This window comes from Pelophylax lessonae, assembly GCF_965119305.1.
Source record: "Pelophylax lessonae genome assembly, chromosome: 3".
NCBI classification, from domain to species: Eukaryota; Metazoa; Chordata; class Amphibia; order Anura; family Ranidae; genus Pelophylax; species Pelophylax lessonae.
The window spans coordinates 586431726-586454285 of record NC_138770.1 but is presented as its reverse complement, the minus strand read 5'-3'; the positions used below and the strand labels follow the sequence as shown (position 1 = coordinate 586454285).

At 43.9% G+C, this 22560-nt stretch overlaps 2 protein-coding genes across 2 annotated transcripts in view; one reads left to right on the top strand and one right to left on the bottom strand.

The window, feature by feature from the left end:
* Positions 1-9522, bottom strand: part of LOC309549761 (uncharacterized protein) — a 146957-nt gene extending 137435 nt beyond the window's left edge. The window contains exon 1 of the mRNA XM_082250271.1: positions 9437-9522. The gene's annotated coding sequence lies outside the window, so the exon portion shown is untranslated. The remainder of the gene's footprint in view (positions 1-9436) is intronic.
* Positions 9523-9854: 332 nt separating this feature from the next.
* C1D (C1D nuclear receptor corepressor) overlaps positions 9855-22560 on the top strand; it is a gene marked incomplete at its 5' end in the record, with an annotated part of 80886 nt that continues 68180 nt past the window's right edge. Inside the window, 2 exon segments of the mRNA XM_082252612.1 lie at positions 9855-9867; positions 9870-9943. Of these exon segments, the coding sequence (XP_082108738.1) occupies positions 9855-9867; positions 9870-9943 (87 nt within the window).

Below are 22560 nucleotides of genomic sequence, written 5' to 3'. Positions count from 1 at the left end.
GACGGCCGGCCAGAGGCGGGACTTTTGAAACCTGCCCTGCGCTGCGCTGCGCCCTCCTCCTTCCCCACGGCGGCCATTTTTATTTTCGGCACTGTTAACCCATTATCGGCCGAAATGAGAGAGGCTCATTTTCGGCCGATAATTTCGGTGGCCGAAATTTCGGTGCATCCCTATTAATTATTCTTTTTTTATATTTTTTTTTACATACTCACCAGTCCAGTACAGTATCATCATATAACTGGTGTGGCAGTGATTAGGGATACTGACTGGTGACAATATGTTAAAAAAAAAACCAAATAAGTAAATAAATAAATTAATGTTTCCACCTGAATTCCGGGTTGGCCAGTGAATGGGGGAAGTATGGGCGCTGCAGAAGTGGTGGGCCTGTCTTCGAATTCTTGGTGGCCTGACCCTTCTATTGCTGCGGTTTAGTGTGCTGTGTATTGAAAGTGACAGTAATCTGCAGATACTGCACTTCTTGGGGGCTGGGCGGAGGGGCTAAACACAGGTGCTGGCAGGTGTCGGGGCTGATCCTGCTAACGCTGCATTTTGGGAACACTATACTAAACTATTGGGGACGCTAGTATAGTTCTGATCAGATCAAAGATATTGATCCGTTCAGACAATATACTAATAATGGAGGTGTTTAGTGTGTGTGTGTCACTGGCAATCAAAGGGTTAAAATGTATTACTAAATATGCAGCAGGGAATCTGATGCTGTCCTGGATTGATGCTAACTAAGGTTAACGCTAACTGATGTCACCTGTGACACTAATACAATGATCAAAAAAAGATCAGTACACTGAAATAGTGACACTGTGACAGGACAATGAAGGGGTTAACTGGGGGTGATCAGGGGGTTAAATTTTTAAAACCTATCTGGGACAGACACTAAACTACCACTAACTGTCTCGCACAGTGATCAGTAAATTATCTGTATACTGTATATAGTGACACTGTGACAGGGAGTGAAAGGGTTTACTGGGGGGTGATCAGGAGGTGACAAATGTGCCTATGTGTACTGGTGTCAGTGTAGTGCTTGTGTACTCACTGGCTGATGTTCTCTTCTCTCACGCTGGAACCGAAAAGGGCTCCAGGAAGGAAGATTGCATTATTTCCTGTACCTGTGTTTACATTACACAGGCACAGGACATTTTGCAATTGGACAGAACCGATCACTAAGTCCAAGCCAAAAATCATTGGCCTGGACCTGATCAGTTCTGAACCGAATCAGCACACTGTGGGGATGGCAGTAAAAATGGGGCGGGTGGTCGGCAACTGGGTAAAGTAATGCAATGCCATATAGCAAAAAAGACCTGGTCATGAAGGAGCGCGAGGGGGGGGGGGGAGTGGTTGGAATTGTTCAGAAGGTCAAGTGGTTAAATTATAACTAGAGGCAAAAGCTTTTTTTAAAGTTTTGGATAGAGTAGAGAGGGCGTAGAATACCTGTCAGGTTTTTATTGCTCCGTTTGTCCTGTTTACCGTTATCATAGAAAGTTAAAGTAAAAGAAAATACAGATTTTGGGTTATCTTCAGAACAGTAAGGCCCCTTTCACACGAACGATCCGATCAGATCGGCCTGACAGTTTTTTAGGCGGACCTGATCGGATCCTCCATGCATCCCTATGGGGCAGCGGTGACATGTCCGCTGACACCCGCTGCCATCCACATCCGATCCTGTCCGTGAAATCTGGACGGATGGAAACCCTATTTTCCATCTGTCGAGGGGATCGGATGAGAACGGACAGGCAGTCCTTTCTCATCCGATCCCCCATAGAGAGCAGCGGGGCTCTGAGACCTCCCTCTCCGCACACAGTGCGCAGACAGAGCTATCATCCGCCTGGATCAGCAGGGATCAGCATGTGAAAGGAGCCTAACAATAGAAAATCTTCCAGTAGGGACACTAGCTCTGGTGACAACCAGGGATCCCCTCACTTTGGAGGGATTTCCTCTCACTTCCTGTTGTGACTACTGTATATGACAGGAAGTCAAGAGCAATCTCCCCAGTTTTTAGTACCAAAGTTTGGTGCTATTCCACGAGTGTGCGCAATTTTAAAGTATGACATCTTAGGTATTTATTTACTCCGCATAGCATCAACTTTCACATTATACAAAAAAATTGGGGTAAATATTGTTTTTTTTTTTTATTACTTCGAGAATTTTTTTGTTTCCAAAAAAATTGTGCTTGAAAAATTGCTGCGTAAATACCATGTGACATAGAAAATTGCAACAATTCTCTAGGGTCTCTGCTAAAAAAAAAAATATATATATATATATATATATATACACAGTATATATGGTTAGCACTTTCACCTAGCAGCAAGAGGGTCGCTGGTTCGTATCCCAACCACGACACTACCTGCCTGGAGTTTGCATGTTCTCCCTGTGACTGCGTGGGTTTCCTCCGGGAACTGCGGTTTCCTGCTGGTAGGTTAATTGGATCCTGTATAAAAAAAAAAAAAGAAATTGACCCTACTTTGTATGTATGTGAGTTTAGGGACCTTAGATTGTAAGCTCCTTGAGGGCAGGGACTGATGTGAATGTACAATGTATATGTAAAGCGTTGCGTTAATTGACAGCGCTATATAAGTACCTGAAATAAATAAATAAAACAATAATATATATATATATATATATATATATATATATATATATATATATATATGATGTTTGGGGGTATATATTTATAATGTTTAGGGGGTTCTGAGTAATTTTCTAGCAAGAAAAAAAAATCTTTTACATGTAGGAGAGAAGTGTCAGAATTGGCTTGGGCTGGAAGTGGCTAATAAACACTGCAAATGATGTTTTCCCCTTTGATTGGCTGTTGAGAGGAGAAGGAGAACAGTATCCCGGGCATGAGGAGGAGGAGGAGAGGAGTTCTTTAGTAAAAAAGTGATCTTTGACTTGCTTATTTATCATAAGGGGTCATGGTTATTTGGTGGGTGAGCACTTTTTACATCAGACTAACCTTTGGTGTTATGGTGGGATTGGACTTTAGGTTGGATTCTGATTGTGCGTATGGCTACCCTTAGATCTATATCTTGATATGGGAAGGAATTCGATATGTTAGACCTGGTTGACTGGAGATAAAGTTCTACATAGGGCAGGGTATGGCTCAAAGCTGAACCCCAGATATGTTCTTAATTGCATACTTACATTGGTCCAGCATAGATCAATGTTATGTATATCTCTTATGTGAGGGACTGCTGGGGAGGCTGACAATCACTGTAGTAGTCCACAGTTTTACAGCGAGAGCCCCGATCTTCGGGGTCCTGTGCTGAGTGTTTTGTCCTCTTCACATTGACCACAGAGGCCCTGAGCGCTGCCGTCATTTACAGAACACCTTGTATTTTTACCCCCCCAATGAATACAAGGTGTTCTCTGATTGGATAAGGTGAGATTGTAACGTCACATCCCCTCCTCTTCACCTCACCCAATGAAAGAATTCCTTGTATTCATTTAAGAAAATACAAGGCGCTTTGTGTCAGTTGGGGGAGAATTCCCTTTACTTTCTTTCACGGGCATATTTAAAACATTAAATGGGGACACCTATTCCTTTGAGAATGGCCTAAGAGAAGCGTTCCAACAGAAATGGGAGGAAATCTCTTCAAAGTGAAAGAAAATCATTTCTTAACAAGTTCTGCATCGGGCCTTTTTCTGACGTTTGTTGTTTACAAGTTAAAGTCAGTTTTTTTTGCTAGAAAATTACTTAGAACCCCCAAATATTATCTATTTTTTTAGCAAAGACCCTAGAGAATAAAATGGAGATCGTTGCAATATTTGTTATCACTCCGTATTTGCGCATCGGTCTTACAAACGCAATTTTTTGGGAAAAAATACACTTTTTTTAAATTAATAAATAAGAAAACAGTAAAAAATAAGCATGATAGGACCTCTTTAATGTGAGATCTGGGGTCAAAAAAACCTCAGATCTCACATCTACACTAAAAAAGAAAAAAAAAAAGGTAATTTTTTTTTCATGATGAAAACAATGGGCTCCTTAAATCCGTTGCTAGGAAGCGACATATGATGTCGCTCTGGTCCTCCAGGGCCATAGAGTCGAGTGAGGGCCATCTTGCCCTAGCTCGACATTCTGCCTGAGGGGACAGCGGACCAGATCGTTTTCCCCGCTACCGATGGGTCCGGTAAGCGGGGAAAACAACCAGGAAGGGGGGCACCTCTCCTGCCACCCATAGAGGTGATCCTGCGGCAAATCCGCCGCTAGGACCACCCTTAAGTTAAAGTGGACCGCCCGCCCTTTAAAAGAATACCGGGGTTATGGCAGCTATCTGCTGCCATAGCCCCCGGTATTTAACGTCAAAATACTGACCTAAATACACGGTGGGCGGTCCCTCTGTAAGTGGTTAAACTGGCCACACACTGTACAATCTGCTCATACAACCTCTTTACAACGTCCTTTAGATTTACAAAACTATGTATATGAAGACAAACTGAAACATAATTTTTTGTATCCAGTTAACCACTGGTTAACTGGATTCGGCTGCTCAATGACCAGGCCCTATTTTGCGATTTGGCACTGTGTGACTTTAACGGACAATTGCGCAGTCGTGCGACGCTGTACCCAAATGAAATTGACATCCTTATTTTCCAACAAATAGAGCTTTCTTTTGGTGGTATTTGATCACCTGTGCAATTTTTATTTTTTGCGCTATAAACAAAAAAACAGCGGCAATTTTGAAAAAATAACAATATTTTTCACATTTCTTTATATGAAATTCTCAAAAAAAATGTAATGATCAAAATGTTTTTAGCATTTTAGGCCAATTTGTTTTCTGCTACATATTTTTGGTGAAATAAATTGCGTATTTTGATTGGTTTGCGCAAAAGTTATTGCGTTTACTAACTATGGGAAAGATTTATTTCATTTTTATTGTTTTTTTATAACTAGTAATGGCGGCGATCTGCGATTTTTTTTGCTGGACTGCAACATTGCGGCGGACAGATCGGACCCCTGACTGACATTTTTGACACTTTTGGGGGGTACCAGTGACATTACTACAGTAATCAGTGCTATAAATATGCACTGTTACTTTAACAATGACACTAGCAGGGAAGGGGTTAACTTTATTGGTGATCAAGGGGTTAAGCGTGTCCCTAGGGGCGTGATTATAACTGTCAGGGGGCGTGGCTAGTGAAGTAACCAAAGAGACATACAATCCTATATAGCAGGATCGCATAGCCTCTGTGCTTACATCAGGGAGAATGACAGACGACTGTGTTTACATCAGCCGTCTGTCTTTCTCCCTCTCCTGAGAGAGATCGTGAGTGGCCGGCGGACATCGGAGCTGCCGGTCACACGTGCTGGCTCCCCAGGGAACGAGCGGGGGCAGGAGTGCGCCGTCGGCGCCGTGCGTTTGCCCCCTACAGTCTCGTGGGCGAGCGACGTAGGTCTACGTCGCTTTGACTGTAAGCGGCAGAGTGCCACAGTAAATCTACGCTAGGCAGGGCGGAAGTGGTTAAGATGGCCATACACTATACAATCAGATTATACAATCTCCTTTGGATTTATCAAAACTATGTAATATAGGGACAGACCTACACAATCTATGTCATTTGTATCCAGGCAGGCCCTCTCACTAAATATTTGATGGTAGATTCAGGAACATAGTATAATGACTTTGTATAGTGTATGGTCATCTTTAGGCAGGCCCTTGCACTACCTAGTTGTTAGTAGATCTTATGGAGATTGTACAATCAGATTGTATAGTGTATAGCCAGCTTTAGAAAGTTGTCTAAGTGTCCTCATTTTTTTTTATTTTTGGATAGAGTAGAGAAGGGTTGAAATTCAGACAGTTTTGTTTTCCTTTTTATAGGTGCCTGTGTCCCCACTGGGGGGATTCAACCTTCTCTTTGTCCTGGTGACCACTGTCACTAGGACTGAAAGTGAGAGACAATCCAGAAAAGTTGCCACCAGAACTGGAGATAAAGGTACATTATTAAGGGCTGGACCACACTAGATGTATCCCAGTGCTCAAAAACGCATGGACAGTGTTTAACATGTTGCATTTTTTCTGTACGGAACGCATCTGAAACGTGGCAAAAAAGTACAAAAGACGCACCGGAAATTCACATGTCCTCAACTGAGATAAAGAATAAAAGACGCACTGGAACACAAAAAGAAAAAGATCAAAAACACACATGCAGAAACGCATCCAGAATGCAGAAACTGTGCTGTGAACTGGCCCTAATTAAAGACACATGTTCCAATAATATAGGTACCTACCATAATAGTGTAATAACAAATACATACATAGTTGCCAACATTTAAAAAAGATTTCCAGGGACACTTTGCAGCACAGCTATCAATTACCACACCCTCTTCCCTGAAGCTCCGCCCACTCTGCATAATTAATCTTGCCTACTTATCAGATTATAGAGTCTTCTCCAATATAGAGAGAATTACAGGAAATTAAAAAGGGAATTTCAAACGTAAGGCAAAAGTAGCAGAGTTGGAATCAGGGCCGGCGTTAGGGGGGGGGGCAACCTGGGAAACTGCCCAGGGCCCCGAATGTCCAGGGGCCCCGGGCCCCGTGTCACTGTCAGCAGCGGGCTCAGGGCTCGAGTCCTGCGGGAACGCATGGGAACGGCGTCCCTGTACTTATTCTACAACAGGAACGCCGTTCCCGTTCCCCCCGAGCCCCGACACGATCCCAGCGCCACCTCCTGCTCTGGGATGGCGGGTCGGTAAGCCCAGATTGCGGGTCCCCGACCCGCCATCCCCAAGCATCGCTGTAAACATAGCCGGAGGCACTACAGGAAGCAGAGCGGATGCTTCCTGTATAGCGCCGGCTTCTGTCACAGGCGGAGTGATATCAAATGTACTCCGCCTCCGCCTGTGACAGGGCATAGGAGCCACAGAGGAAACATCGACTCTGCAGATGGGAGGGAGGGAGGTAAGGAGAGACATGAGAGGACAGAGACACGAGAGAACAAGAAAGAGAGACATGAGAGGACAGAGACACGAGAGAGCAAGAAAGAGAGACATGAGAGGACAGAGACACGAGAGAGCAAGAGAGAGAGAACAAGAGAGAGACATGAGAGGACGAGAGAGAGACATGAGAGGACGAGAGAGACATGAGAGGACAAGAGAGAGACATGAGAGAGAGACATGAGAGGACAAGAGAGAGAGAGACATGAGAGGACAAGAGAGACATGAGAGGACAAGAGAGAGAGAGACATGAGAGGACAAGAGAGAGAGAGAGACATGAGAGGACAAGAGAGACAGAGACAAGAGAGAGACATGAGAGGACAAGAGAGAGAGACATGAGAGGACAAGAGAGAGAGAGACATGAGAGGACAAGAGAGAAATGAGAGGACGAGAGAGAGAGAGAAATGAGAGGACAAGAGAGAGAGACATGAGAGGACAAGAGAGAGAGAGAGAGACACGAGAGGACAAGAGAGAGAGACACGAGAGAACAAGAGAGAGAGACACGAGAGGACAAGAGAGAGAGACATGAGAGGACAAGAGAGAGAGAGACATGAGAGGACAAGAGAGAGAGACATGAGAGGACAAGAGAGAGAGAGACATGAGAGGACAAGAGAGAGAGAGACATGAGAGGACAAGAGAGAGAGAGAGACATGAGAGGACAAGAGAGAGAGAGACATGAGAGGACAAGAGAGAGACATGAGAGGACAAGAGAGAGACACGAGAGGACAAGAGAGAGAGAGACATGAGAGGACAATAGAGAGAGAGACATGAGAGGACAAGAGAGAGAGACATGAGAGGACAAGAGAGAGACATGAGAGGACAAGAGAGAGAGACATGAGAGGACAAGAGAGAGAGACATGAGAGGACAAGAGAGAGAGAGACATGAGAGAGAAAGACATGTGAAGAGAGAGACATGTGAGGAGAGAGACATGTGAGGAGAGAGACATGAGAGGAGAGAGACATGAGAGGAGAGAGAGACACGAGGAGAGAGAGACACAAGAGAGAGAGACACGAGAGGACAAGAGAGAGAGACATGAGAGGAGAGAGACATGAGAGAAGAGAGACACGACTGAGAGGAGAGACATTAGAGAGACATGAGAGAGAGAGAGAGAGACATGAGAGAGACATGAGAGGAGAGAGACATGAGAGAGAGACATAAGAGGAGAGACATGAGAGGAGAGATACATGACAGAGAGGAGAGACACATGAGAGAGAGAGAGACATGAAAGAGAGAGAGAGAGAGACATGAGAGAGAGAGAGAGAGACACGAGAGAGAGAGACACGAGAGAAAGAGAGAGAGAGAGAGAGACATGAGAGAGAGAGAGACATGAGAGAGGGAGAGAGACATGAGAGAGAGAGACATGAGAGACAGAGAGAGAGACATGAGAGAGAGAGACATGAGAGAGAGAGAGAGAGACACGAGAGAGAGAGACACGAGAGAGAGTGAGAGAGAGAGAGAGACATGAGAGAGAGAGAGAGACATGAGAGAGAGAGAGACATGAGAGAGGGAAACATGAGAGAGAGAGAGAGAGAGAGAGAGAGACATGAGAGAGAGAGAGACATGAGAGAGAGAGAGACATGAGAGAGGGAAACATGAGAGAGACATGAGAGAGAGAGAGAGAGAGAGAGAGAGAGAGAGACATGAGAGAGAGAGACATGAGAGACAGAGAGAGACATGAGAGAGAGAGACATGAGAGAGAGAGAGAGACATGAGAGAGAGAGAGACATGAGAGAGAGAGAGAGACATGAGAGAGAGAGACATCAGAGACAGAGAGGTATTGATATATTGATTTTGTTATATTTTATTTATTCTATTTAATGTTATTTAATTAAAGCATATTTTCATGTAGTTGTATGTTTTATTTGGATAAATTGATTAAATGCGCCTATATTTTTGGTAGAATATAAAAAAATTTGGGGCCCCACTTTTAGGTTTGTCCAGGGCCACACTTTGTCTAAAACCGGCCCTGGTTGGAATAATTCTCCCATTCAACTGCACTACTTCTGCGTAACATTTACGGGCCGCCACATTAACGGGCACTTCCAGGGACAATATAAATTACCTGGGACAGGCTCCTATTTGCAGGGACTGTCCCAGGAAAAAAGGGACAGTTGGCAAGTATGTACATACAATAATAGCCTAGTAACAAATACATACAATAATAGTATAGTAAGAAATAAATACAAAAACAGTATAGTAACACATACATACAGTAATAGTGTAGTAATGAATGCATACAATAAAAGTGTAGTAAGAAATACATATAATAATAAGGTAGTAACAAATACAAATGCATACAATAACAGTATAGTAACAAATACAAAGACATACCATAATAGCGTAGTAACAAATAAAAATACATACAATATTAGTGTATAAATATGAGTACATACAATAATAGTATAGTAGCAATTACATACAATAAAAGTGCAGTAACAAATACGAAGACATGCAATATTAGTGTAGTAACAGATATAAAAACATACCACAAAACACTTCTCTGTATTCAGTGTTTGCAGTCAGTTGTCAGCACAGAATATCTCATGTCCCCTTGAGCAGTATTTGTCTCCAGTAGTGAAGCCATGTTGTTGTAGACAATCCTATGAACTTACATTATAGTTGGCCTACGGTAAAATGGCCGCTCCCCTAAAACTTGCGTTCCTGATTAAGTACACTTTTGTTTGAACAGTTAACTCACTTCCTTGTAGTTAAGGACGCTGTTTCCACAGTAACAGTAATGCCTTAAAACGTACAGAAAAGCACAGTAGTTGTGCCCTTAGCTATGTGCAAAGATTGTGTCATACAGTCTGCTTGTCTTATCATTAGGTCTGCAGGGTAATTTAGCATTATAGGTGACTGCATAGTTTTAGTTTTTGGCGTGTGCAGGGAAGAACTACAGTTCCCATGATGCTTTGCCCAGTGCTGATGATGTATTTCCTGTGAGACAGGGAAGAGCTTGGCTTTACATGCTGTGTGTCTGTGTGCTGGAAGACGTAGGTAAGGCAATGTGGAGAAAAGGGAAGTGTGTATGGGGAGTATTGTTTATGGGATTGTAAACTAGAAATCCACTATACATTCTTCTTTACATTTACCAAAGCTGTGAGGGCAGACCTAAACAGTCCATTCTAATAGTACCCAATCAGAGAGGCCCTTGTACTACATAGTTGGTGGTAGATCTAAAGGGGATTGTATAGTCAGATTGTATAGTGTATGGTGACCTGTACATACATCAGATGGGCGAGGTGTGATAGGAACTTAACCATTCCCTTCACCATTCATTTTTTTTTTTTTTCCTCCAAATCCATCTTCTCTATATTATTATATGCATCTCATGACCGGCATTTCCAAAAATCTGGGAGGACACTTACTTGCTATGAGGAAATATGGTGCTGCTGATTGTATTGTTTATACCGTGATATGGAGGGATCTTCCGTAGCACATCAAAAAAAATGGACTGCCTTTAAAGCCTAACTAAAGACAAAACTAGTTGTGGATGGAGTGGAGAGGGATTAGAACCCTTGTCAGTTTGTATTGCGGTCTGTGTCCCCATTAACCACTTGCCGACCAGCCGCTCTACTTATACTGCGGCAGGTCGGTTTTAGAGCTGCACGATTCTGGCCAAAATGAGAATCACGATTTTTTAGCTTGGAATAAAGATCACGATTCTCTCACGATTCTCTGTGTAACAAAAAAAAAATTGGGATAACTTTAACGTTTTTTTTTTTTTTTTTTTTATTCATTAAAGTCTATTAATTGCGTTTGAAAGACTGCTGCGCAAATACAGTGTGACATAAAATATTACAACATTCGCCATTTTATTCTGTAGGGTCTCTGCTAAAAAAATATATAAAATGTTTGGGGGTTCTAAGTACTTTTCTAGCAAAAAAAAAAGATTTTTAACTTGCAAGCAACAAGTGTCAGAAAAAGGTCTAGTCTTTAAGAGGTTAAACTTCCTTTCTCCCTGGCAGAGGGAAGGAAAAGATACAATGTAATCATTTTGTTTATAGTTACTGGGAGACTTATGCTCACTAGGGAGACCTGTGAGGCGACCTGGTCGCCTCACAGGTTGCCGCAGGTCGCCTCCCATAGGGAAGCTGCAGACCCGTTCTAATAGGAGCAACACAAGTCGCTCCGACCTAAAAAAAAGGGTCCGGAGCTTCTTTGGGACGACCAGGAGGCGACCGCCATAGATTTCAATGTTATGAAGTCTGTGGCGGCCGCTCCGAGGTCGCGGCGCGCTGCTCGCACCGCGATCTCGGAGGTCGCCCCGGGAAGTAGCGCCGCGGTAGTGTGAACCGGCGCTTAATGCTGATAGGCGTTTGCGGGAGGAAAGATACAATGTAATCATTTTGTTTATAGTTACTGGGAGTTTTCCACAGCTGTTCTCTCTGCTCCCTCAGCTATGCAAAGAATCGAGCATATGTCAGGTTTAGATCGTCAGGGGGGGGTGAATCGAGATCGCGATTTTCATACGATTAATCGTGCAGCTCTAGTCGGTTCTGTCCCGCAAAGCGACGCACATGTACGTCGTGTCACTGGATAGCTAGTGGGGGTGCACGCCGATTGGCCACAGGGGGAGCCAATCATCAGGTCCAGGGGCCACGATGTCTGCTGGGCACCTGCAGTCGCTCCCCGTGGAGACCAGCGGCCTGCTGTGTTTACAATGGCAGTCTATATCCTCATTGGCCCACTGACTTTGACAGCAGTGTAAGCCAAACTAAAAATTATTTTAAGAGACAAAACTTCGGTTAGTATTATGTGTCCCTTGTGTTGATTCTTCTTTTTTTTTTTTAGGAGAAACCTTCATCTTGCATACCCCTGCCCCCGCACCGCTCACCACTGTAATCCTCCGGTGCAGCAAGGCATGCCCTGCAGCTGCACAGAGACAAGGGGTGTGGCTGCAATCGGGGAATGACTTTGCTGCTTAGGACTGGCTGGATGTAGTGACAGCTTCCTGGCTGCACTCCAGCTATCTGGAACTAAACCCATCAATTTGAAGTGGAACTAAACCCATCAATTTAATAGTTTAAAAAAAATGACACTCCTGGCATGTTGGGAATGTAAATGTCACATTGGTTTTACTCTCAACCAAACTGTTAATCCATCCATTGGCTAGTGTCATACCTGATCACATGTGCAGCACCATCACAGTTGCAGTTCAAACAGAGGCCAAGGTGGCAGTTTCCAGTAGTGAAAAGGAGGGAGAGTTTAGTTCCACTTACAGCAAATGTTTTTTATTTCTTTTTGGGATAAGGCCCCTTTCACACTTGTGTAACTTGGGACTGCAAAGTCGCATGACAAGTCATACCGCATGATTTCCAATGAGTACCATTCATATCTGTGCGACTTCAAAATAGTCCCTGCACTACTTTGGTTCGACTTTGATGCGTCCATTGACCTCAATATTGCACAGGCATTGCTTCAAGTCGCGTTGAAGTTGCTTGACTTTCAGGCCGCACAAGTGTGAAAGGGGTCTAAAGGTTTTACATAAGTGAATATAAGCTGATCATGCTAAGCACCCCTGTCAGTGTTAAATGATTTCCCTCAACATTTCAGCTGCAACTTTTACTTGACAGCTTGATCCATCAAAGGAAATTTAAAAACAACAGACTTACTGGCTGGATCATCAGGTGAAAATAAAGTCTTTTAAAAGGAAGCTACCACATGTAAAGTGGAACTTTAAAGCGAAGTTCCACCCAAAAGTCGAACTTCTGCTTTAAATAGTCCTAACCCCCTGACATGCCACATTTGGCATGTCATTTTTTGGCGGGGGGAGCGGGTACCTAGTTTTGACAGGTACCCGCTCCCACTTCCGCTCGGAGCGTCGCGGCGCCCTGAGCGGAAGTTCTCCTCTCTCCCTCCCTCCCTGCAATCTTCTGGGATATGTCAGAGGTCCCAGAAGATTGTCGGCCAATCACGACGCATAGCGCAACTCGCGCATGCGCAGTGCGTTCCCGGCTGTGAAGCCGCAAACTGTCACAGCCGGGTGCCCACATCAGTGATGCCGGCGCCGCGGAGCAGAGAGGGAGAAGACGGCGCAACCCTGGACCGTGGGACAGGTGAGTGGGCAGTTAGGCTGGAACTCCGCTTTAAGTTTAAAAAAAATGTGAACAGGCGGGGGGTTTTTTTTTTTTTCATGCAGAAGAGACATACTGAGGTTTTATTTAGTGAAGGGAAATCCACTGTGCACTTGGAAGTGCAGTCCCTGTAGATCTGAGGGGGACATGCAAGGAAAAATACAGCATTTTTGCTTTCACATGATTGGATAATAGAAATCAGCAGAGCTTCCCCTCATTTCAGATCTTCTCCTCAGATCTACAGAGACTGCACTTCTAATTCATTGTACAGCCAATCCAAGGCAGGAATGGCAACAGTGTAGATCGGAGGGCTGACATGGACGGATAATACCTGATCTTTTGCTCAATGCAATGGGAATCAATACCATTAAGTTAAAGGGTAACTAAACTCCAAATCAAATGTTTATATTGCAGTTTACCAGTCCTTGGATGTAGCGGCTGCATTCATTTTATTTTTTCAGGCTAGGTACATTTTCAGCGAGTACAGAAAATACCCGTAGATCTGTGTCCTTGTCATTTCCTGTGAGCATAAAATGGTTGTAAATTCAGAAGGTTTTTTATATTGATGCATTAAGATAAAAAGCCTTGTGTGTGTAGCAGCCCCCCCCCCCCCCCATCTCTATCCAACAATGTCCATGAGTCACTCGGCTGTCTGGGGACTCTTGCTCCTGATTTGCTGAGACACAGCAGCCGCGCCATTGGCTTCCGCTGCTGTCAATCAAAGTAAGTTAGCCAACCAGGAGAGAAAGGGGGCGGGCCGAACCACAGCTCCCTGTCTGAATGGACACACGGAGGTACAGCTCGACTCAAGTGCTGTGGGGGAACTCAACAGGAGAGAGGAGCCAGGAGCAGCGAAGAGGGACCTGAGAAGAGGAGGATCCGGGCTGCTGGGTAGTGCAAAATCAACTGCACAGAGGAGGGAAGTATAACATGTTTGTTATTTAGCTAAAAAAAAAAAAAAAAAAGAGACTTTACAATCACTTTAACGGGGCACAAAGAGCCCTCTTCTTTTTTGTGTAAACTACTAGTTCTATTACACCCCTTCTTCTATACAATGGAACAGCAGCAGACATTATTGATGTCCACCCTGTGTGACAACAATGGCTTCCTCCATAGATACAGGGGATTGAGTGTAGCCACCCAAGGACAGGAAGTTGCAGGATAACCGGGTGAATATAAAGGGGAAAGTGGTTAGAAATGAAAACAAATGTAGTGACCTATCTAGGGACGGGTAAGCTGCAATATATTACATTTTTATTTTTGTGTTTTGATACACTTAGGCTGGCCATACATGTTCAATTTTCTTGTACAATTTTCTGTTAGATTTACCAAAAAGCACATAATATGAGGTCAAAACTAAATAACATTTTCAATTGTATCCAATTAGACAGGCCTTTGTACTACATAGTTGAAGGTAAATCTAAAGAAAATTGTACATAAAATTATATAATGTATAGCCAGCCTTACTGAACCCTTTTTAGGCCCAGGGTTAAAGCGGTAGTATCCCGCTTTTTTTTCACTTTTAACTACAGGTAAGCCTATAATAAGGCTTACCTGTAGGTACAATTAATATTATATTAATATTAGATATTTGCAGTGCATGCAGCCGCGCATGCGCTCTGAAGGTCCGGCGGACCTTCAGCTTCCCTTGCCGGGAGCTTGCCAGAAAATGACTCCCGCGCGCATGCGTGGGAGTGACGTCATCGCGGCTCTGGCCAATCACAGCGCCGGAGCCGCCGAACCCGGAAGAGACGCCTTGGGATCATGTCAGCGCCCGCAGCAGTGTCTGGGGGTCCGTGTCGGGGGTTCGTTCTAAGGTAAGTAATTTGATGCATACTAGCTCATTATGCCTTTGTCTTGCAGGTTTTTTTATTTTAGGTTTACAACCGCTTTAAATGTGACTAACGCATGCTGAGATCACACATACACGCTAGGGTTGCACTGATACCGGTATCTGTATTGGTGCCGATACCAAGCATTTGCATGAGTACTCAGCTACATGAAATCAATACCTTTGCGGTGCAATTTGAGCGCATACAAAATGAATGGGCTCAAATCGCACTGCAAATAATCGCATTTGATTTGAATAGGAATAAGGTGCCATTCCTGTCTGAATCACATGTGGTTTCCCCCAACGCTCCTGTGTGAACCCATGCTTGTCATGGTGACTTCAGTATGCATCGGCGAGTACTTAATGGAAGTATCGGGGAATCGTACTCCTAGGTTTAAAAAAAAACGAATCGGTGAAACCCTAATACACACTTTTTGGTTTTCGGTTTAATACCGCTTTAGTTGGTACCTTTCCAAATTGGCCTTAGGATGTGTGTATGCATGAAAGATGGTAATCTTCCAGGGACTGATAAGAATGTCTAGTAAGTAAAGCAATGTGTACATTGTCAGTGCTATATAAATACGTGTAATAAATACCATAGACTACACCACATCGCCTATTTAGATGACAGGCCTTTTGTTATACTAAATCTATGCACATAACTTTGTTAGTTCCTTATGGTGTTAATATAGCACTGATAATTTATGCAACGCTTTGACCAGGGACCGATGTCAATGAACATTCAAGTTGGTCCCTGCCCTAGCTTACAATCTAAGGTCCCTAGCTCACATTTATACATACAGGGGCAATTTAGACAGGAGCCATTTAACCAACCAGCGTGTCTTTGGAGTGTGAGAAGAAACCCACACAGGCTCAGGGAGAACATGCAAACTCCAGGCAGTTAGTGCCGTGGTTGGGAATTGAATCAATGACCCCAGTGCTGCTAGGCAGAAGTGCTAACCACTACACCCGCTGTGCTGCTCTTGTTCTTATTCAATGATAATGAGACTGTGAAGGATGGATAAGGATAACAGCCCTGGAACCTACACTAAAAACAAGTCACCAGGGTAGCTTCTGTATTTTTCTCTTCGTAGATTAACTGGTTTTACCCCTTTCATGACCAGGCCATTTTTTTGCCATACAGCACTGCATTACATTGACTTACAATTGCGCGGTCGGGCAACAGTACCAAATTATAATTGTTGTCCTTTTTTTTTTCCCCCCAACAAATAGAGCTTTCATTTGGTGGTATTTGATCTGCGGTTTTTATTTTTGTGCGTTAAACAAAATAAGACCGACAATTTTGAAGAAGAAAAAACAATATTCTGCTATAAAACATACTCCAATAAATTTTTTTTAAAAAAATCTGTGTATTCTGCTACATATTTTGGGTAAGAAATTAAGCGTATATTGATTGGTTTGCGCAAAAGTTATAGCCTCTATGGAGTTTTTATTTATTTTTTACTAGGAATGGCGGCGATCAGCGACTTCTAGTGATACTATGAAATTGCGGCAGACAAATCTGGCACTAAGGGCTCTTTCACACGGTCCGCTCCGTAGGCGGATCCGTGTTGCTCAGCAGGGATCGATCCGCGATCCCCGCTGAGCCGGGCTGATGACAGCTCCGTCTCCGCTTGCAGAGCGGAGAGGGAGGTGTCTCAGCCCCCGCTGCCCTCTATGGGGGAACGGATGAGAGCGGACCGCCTGTCCGCTCTCATCAGATCCGATCCGCTCCGATTACTGAATGGATGGAAAAATAGGGTTTCCATCCGTCCAGATTTCAAGCACAGGATCGGATGCGGATGGCAGCGGGTGTCAGCGGAGGTGTCTCCGCTGACACCCGCTGCCCCATAGAGCTGCATGGAGGATCCGATCAGATCCGCCTAAAAAACTGACAGGCGGATCTGATCGGATCGCCCGTGTGAAAGAGCCCTAAGTTACACTTTTGACACTTTTTTGGGGACCAGTGACACTAATAGTGGTCAGTGCTAAAAATATTCACTGTAAATTTTGTGCTAAAGGGCCACCCTGCCACAGTACAGTATATGTACGTAGGGCGGTCCTTAAGCGCTTAAAGTATTAGGCTATTCTTCTTAATATAGCAAAATACTTCTTTTTTTTATTGTATGCTTTTCTAACGCCAAGCTAAATGTACAGTATCTCACAAAAGTGAGTACACCCCTCACATTTTTGTAAATATTTTATTATATCTTTTCATGTGACAACACTGAGGAAATGACACTCTGCTACAATGTAAAGTAGTGAGTGTACAGCTTGTATAACAGTGTAAATTTGCTGTCCCCTCAAAATAACTCAACACACAGCCATTAATGTCTAAACTGCTAGCAACAAAAGTGAGTACACCCCTAAGTGAAAATGTCCAAATTTGGCCCAAAGTGTCAATATTTTGTGTCACTACCATTATTTTCCAGCACTGCCTTAACCCTCTTGGGCATGGAGTTCACCAGAGCTTCACAGGTTGCCACTGGAGTCCTCTTCCACTCCTTCATGATGACATCAAGGATCTGGTGGATGTTAGAGACTTTGTGCTCCTCCACCTTCCATTTGAGGATGCCCACAGATGCTCAATAGGGTTTTGGTTTGGAGATCTGCTTGGTTAATCCATCACCTTTACCCTCAGCTTCTTTAGCAAGGCAGTGGTCGTCTTGGAGGTGTGTTATGATGTTGGAATGGTACCCTGTGGCCCAGTATCCGAAGGGAAGGGAACATACTCTGCTTCAGTATGTCACAGTACATGTTGGCATTCATGGTTCCCTCAATGAACTGTAGCTCCCCAGTGCCAGCAGCACTCATGCAGCCCCAGACCCTCCCACCACCATGCTTAACTGTAGGCAAGACAAACTTGTCTTTGTACTCCTCACCTGGTTGCCACCACACGCTTGACACCATCTGAACAAAATAAGATTATCTTGGTTTCATCAGACCACAGGACATGGTTCCGGTATTCATCTTTAGAAGAGGCTTCCTTCTGGGACGACAGCCATGCAGACCAATTAGATGGAGTGTGCGGTGTATCGTCTGAGCACTGACAGGTCGATCCCCCATCCCTTCAACCTCTGCAGCAATGCTGGCAACATTCATACATCTATTTCCCAAAGGCAACCTCTGGATATGATGCTGAACACGTGCATTCAACTTCTTTGGTCGACCATGGCATGGCCTGTTCTGAGTGGAACTTGTCCTGTTAAACCGCTGTATGGTCTTGGCCACCGTGCTGCAGCTCAGTTTCAGGGTCTTGGCAGTCTTCTTATAGCCTTGACCATCTTTATGTAGAGCAACACATCATTTTTTCAGATGCTCAGAGAATTCTTTGCCATGAGCTGCCATGTTGAACTTTCAGTGACCAGTATGAAAGAGTGAGAGAGCGATAACACCAAATTTAACACACCTGCTCCCCGTTCATACCTAAAACCTTGTAACACTGAGTTACATGACACCGGGGAGGGAAAATGGCTAATTGGGCCCAATTTGGGCATTTTCACTTAGGGGTGTACTCACTTTTGTTGCCAGCGGTTTAGACATGAATGGCTGTGTTGGGTTATTTTGAGGGGACAGCAAATTTACACTGTTATACAAGCTGTACACTCACTACTTTACATTGTAGCAAAGTGTCATTTCCTCAGTGTTGTCACATGAAAAGATATAATAAAATATTTACAAAAATGTGAGGGGTGTACTCACTATTGTGAGATACTGTATATGTATATAGTAAATATAGTATTTTTCCTTCCCGTGGATTAAAAGCTCTTCTGCGCCAGATTTGTACAGTTTGGTTTGACACTCTGCCCAATACCTGCTCAATGGATTTCATAACCAAGTAGGAGGGTCACCCTTTAGTTTACTTTCTCTACACTCAGCCAGTCATTGTTCAGTGTCATTGATGTGGTTATTCGTCTAATTTAAACCGTATCCTGGGCAAATTAAAAGTGCCTACCAATGAAGGATGCTTTCTTCTCCAGTGCACATAAAACTGGCACAATACACGCAATGTGACCTTCATGAACTTTGTTCGGAAGAGCCGGAATTTTTCCTCTGTGTTTATGCTCCAGTTTATTTAACTACCTCAGCATTAAAGCGTTTTTTTTTTTTTTTTTTTTTTTTGCGCACATAAAATTTAGCTTTTTGGGTCATAAAGTTACTTAAACCCCTAGAACATTACATATCTTCTGAAAGTAGAATGAAAAGATGATAGTTGCAATTTTTCTATGTCACTTTATTTTTGCGCAGCTGTTCATCAAAAAACAAATTTTCAAGAAAAAATATGCTAGAATGAATTTTAGTGCACACAACACAATGAAATAACCAATTTATTGGTAACATATAAAAAAAATGGGGTTACGTTAAAGAGATTGTAAACCCAAACTTTTTATTTTTTTTTTTCAACCTGAAAGAGAAACCCATAATGAGCTAGTATGCATTACATACTAGCTCATTATGAAATACCTTAGAACGAGCCCCTGCCGTGCCGCCCATTTACCTCTATGACGGGCGACTTGCCCGTCTTCCGGGATCGTGGCATCCGGCCATCTGATTGGCCGGAGCCGCGGTGAGGTCACTCCCGCGCACGCATGCGGGAGCCGACTGTCACGGCACGGGGCTCTGAAGGAACGGCACCAGTGGCCGTTCCTTCAGAGCGCATGCGCCAGCGATGTCACTGGCTGCATGTAAGGTAAATATCTCCTAAACGGTGCATGTTTAGGAGATATTTACAGTACCTATAGGTAAGCCTTATCATAGGCTTACCTATAGGTACAGCTTGCAGAGGAGGGTTTACTTCCTCTTTAAGTAAATAGATACAAAACCTGCCAGGTTTAGAAATGAGGTGCGCCCACAATGTTGCAAAAAACGACCGTACCCAAAAATTGAAAAGCCTTTACTGGCCATCAGTTTGAAGTTACCCATGAGCTCTGGTGCTAAAATTATTGCTCTCACTGCTATGTTCACAGCTATACCTCACATGTATGGTTTAATTATTGTTTAAAAACATGTGTGCGCCCTAGGCTGCGGGGTGATGGGGGGGAGATAAATTAATTTTTTTTTTTTTTTTTATCAAAAGCAACAAACTCCCATATGATAGCATTAGGCAGGTGCCAGGTGCTCTTTATGGAGACCCCAACATCTTCCTGAGCATTAAGTGCCGGTTTACATATGTGCGGCTGCGGAGATCGCATGTAATTCGGAGCGCAGTGCTCCTTCATTACATGCGATCTCCTGTGCGGATGCGAATTCAGCCATACACTTTGTATGGCTGAAATTCGCACTGCACCCGCACCAAAGACGCACAGGAGGCATTTTTTCAGCCGCATCAGGATCGGATTGCACAGTGGTTCACAGTTGTGCGATCCGATCCTGTGCGAACTGTCAGATCGCACTGCGATATGCGATCAAACTGGGGGTGTCGTTAACATTTAATTGACACCCCCTGCGTATCGCATATGGCAGTGTGAACTGCCTCTTGTGTGGATGCGATGCGGGAACAGGCTGCGAATTCGCAGCCTTCCCGCATCGCACAAGTGTGAACCAGCCCTTAACCGAGCAGAGATCTTCTAAACTACAAAAGTGTCTAAGGGCCGGTTCACACTTGTGCGATGCGGGAAGGCTGCGAATTCGCAGCCTGTTCCCGCATCGCATCCACACAAGAGGCAGTTCACACTGCCATATGCGATACGCAGGGGGTGTCAATTAAATGTTAACGACACCCCCAGTTTGATCGCATATCGCAGTGCAATCTGACAGTTCGCACAGGATCGGATCGCACAAGTGTGAACCACTGTGTGATCCGATCCTGATGCGGCTGAAAAAATGCCTCCTGTGCGTCTTTGGTGTGGGTGCAGTGCGAATTTCAGCCATACAAAGTGTATGGCTGAACTCGCATCCGCACATGAGATCGCATGTAATGAAGGAGCACTGCGCTCCGAATTACATGCGATCTCCGCAGCCGCACATATGTGAACCGGCACTAAAAGGTTTTAAAGAAATGCATTGACTATTTATTGAATAGCCATGGGTTGGTAAATTCAGATCTTTTTCAAAATTTAATTGAATGGCACCAGTTGTCACTGTAAAAATAATTCTGGTGTGTTTTGATCAATTGAGTTGTTAATCTGTAAATTACATGAGCAGTGCTTCCTCTGAAATTAAAATTATGGTGGGACAAAGAATCTCTCAAGTGATCCTACGTTGAAATGACTAGAATTTTTCAGCCTATCCGATCATTTTTGATTGAAAGGAAGCAATATGTGTATGTCCAACACTGGTTGTTTGTGAACCCTATAAAATATCACATTTTACAGATGGTGTTTTTTGTTTAGCCAGATTCTTCCATCCGCACAATTGGGGTGGATAGAGGAATCCTCCCTGCTAAGAGATTGTATTCAGACAGCAGGGACTCTGCTGTCAGAATACGCTGATCGAGAAAATGTTTTTAACAAACCTATTCCACAGAAGATGATCATTAGATCGATTTCCACACACGTGTACAGTCAGCACGAAGGGGGTTAAAAAGGTAGTAAAGTCTGTATTTTTACCTACAGGTAAGCTTATCATGAAGCTTATCTGTATGTTAAATGAATATCTCCTAAACGTGCGCTGTTTAGGAGATATCCTAGGGAGCAGCAGCTGGGGATGTCACTGGATCATGCGCTCTGAAGGAATGGCATACCCATACTGTTCCTTCAGAGCTCTATGCCGCAGCCATGACTCCCACGCATCATAGCAGCTCAGCCGTTCAAGCGGCTGCAGCTCACGAACCCAGAAGGAAGACCGGGTGAAGATGGAAGCTTCTGTAGCGGTGACAGCGCACCACTGGAGGGCTTCCTTGACAGATAAGTCTAGCAATGCTTTTACCTCACAGGGTATTTTTTTTTTTTTTTTTTTTTTGCTACCACTTTAAAGTTGTTGTAAAATGAACAAAGCACATCCTATATTTTTTACTGGCCTGAATCTAAAGCCCCTAGTGCAGTGATGGTGAACCTTGGCACCCCAGATGTTTTGGAACTACATTTGATGCTCAACTACACTGCAGAGTGCATGAGCATCATAGGAAATGTAGTTCCAAAACATCTGGGGTGCCAAGGCTCGCCATCACAGCCCTAGTGGTTCCTCTGTGATTTCTATCTGCCAGTGATAGAACTGTAAGCCAACACCTCAGCCTCCTAAGAGATGGACTTCCCCCTCCAGCATACAGCAGAAGACCCACCGCCTCAGCTCTGTGTTTTTTTTTTTTTTTTTCTATGAGCCTTTTAGAGAGGCTTTCCTCCAATAAGCTGTCAGATTTCATGGAGCTCTGTGCTCTTGCTCTGCAGTGTGTTTGTGTTGTCAGATCTCGAGCCCCTGCTTTCTGCTGCTGAGAGATGTAGGGGGTTTGTTTTATTTTGTATTATCTAAGGCTAGTCACTTCACTGGGTATACGTAAGTGTTTACAACCACTTCAAATACCAAAGGATGAGGAATACAATCGGCAAAGATGTATATTGTAGTGTAGGTCCAATTTAGGCTTCCAAGATGCTCAGGATCTTTCTTGTCTTGGAAATGCATAAAGGGACACATCATCGCGTTCAGGACTTTTGTTTTTCTTTATGGCAGTGCTGAAGTAAACCAGGCTATTCTTCCTCATGCATTCCTCTGGTTTTTGGCATTTCACACTTGAAATGAGGGGAAATCCCAGTGGGGCCATAGAACT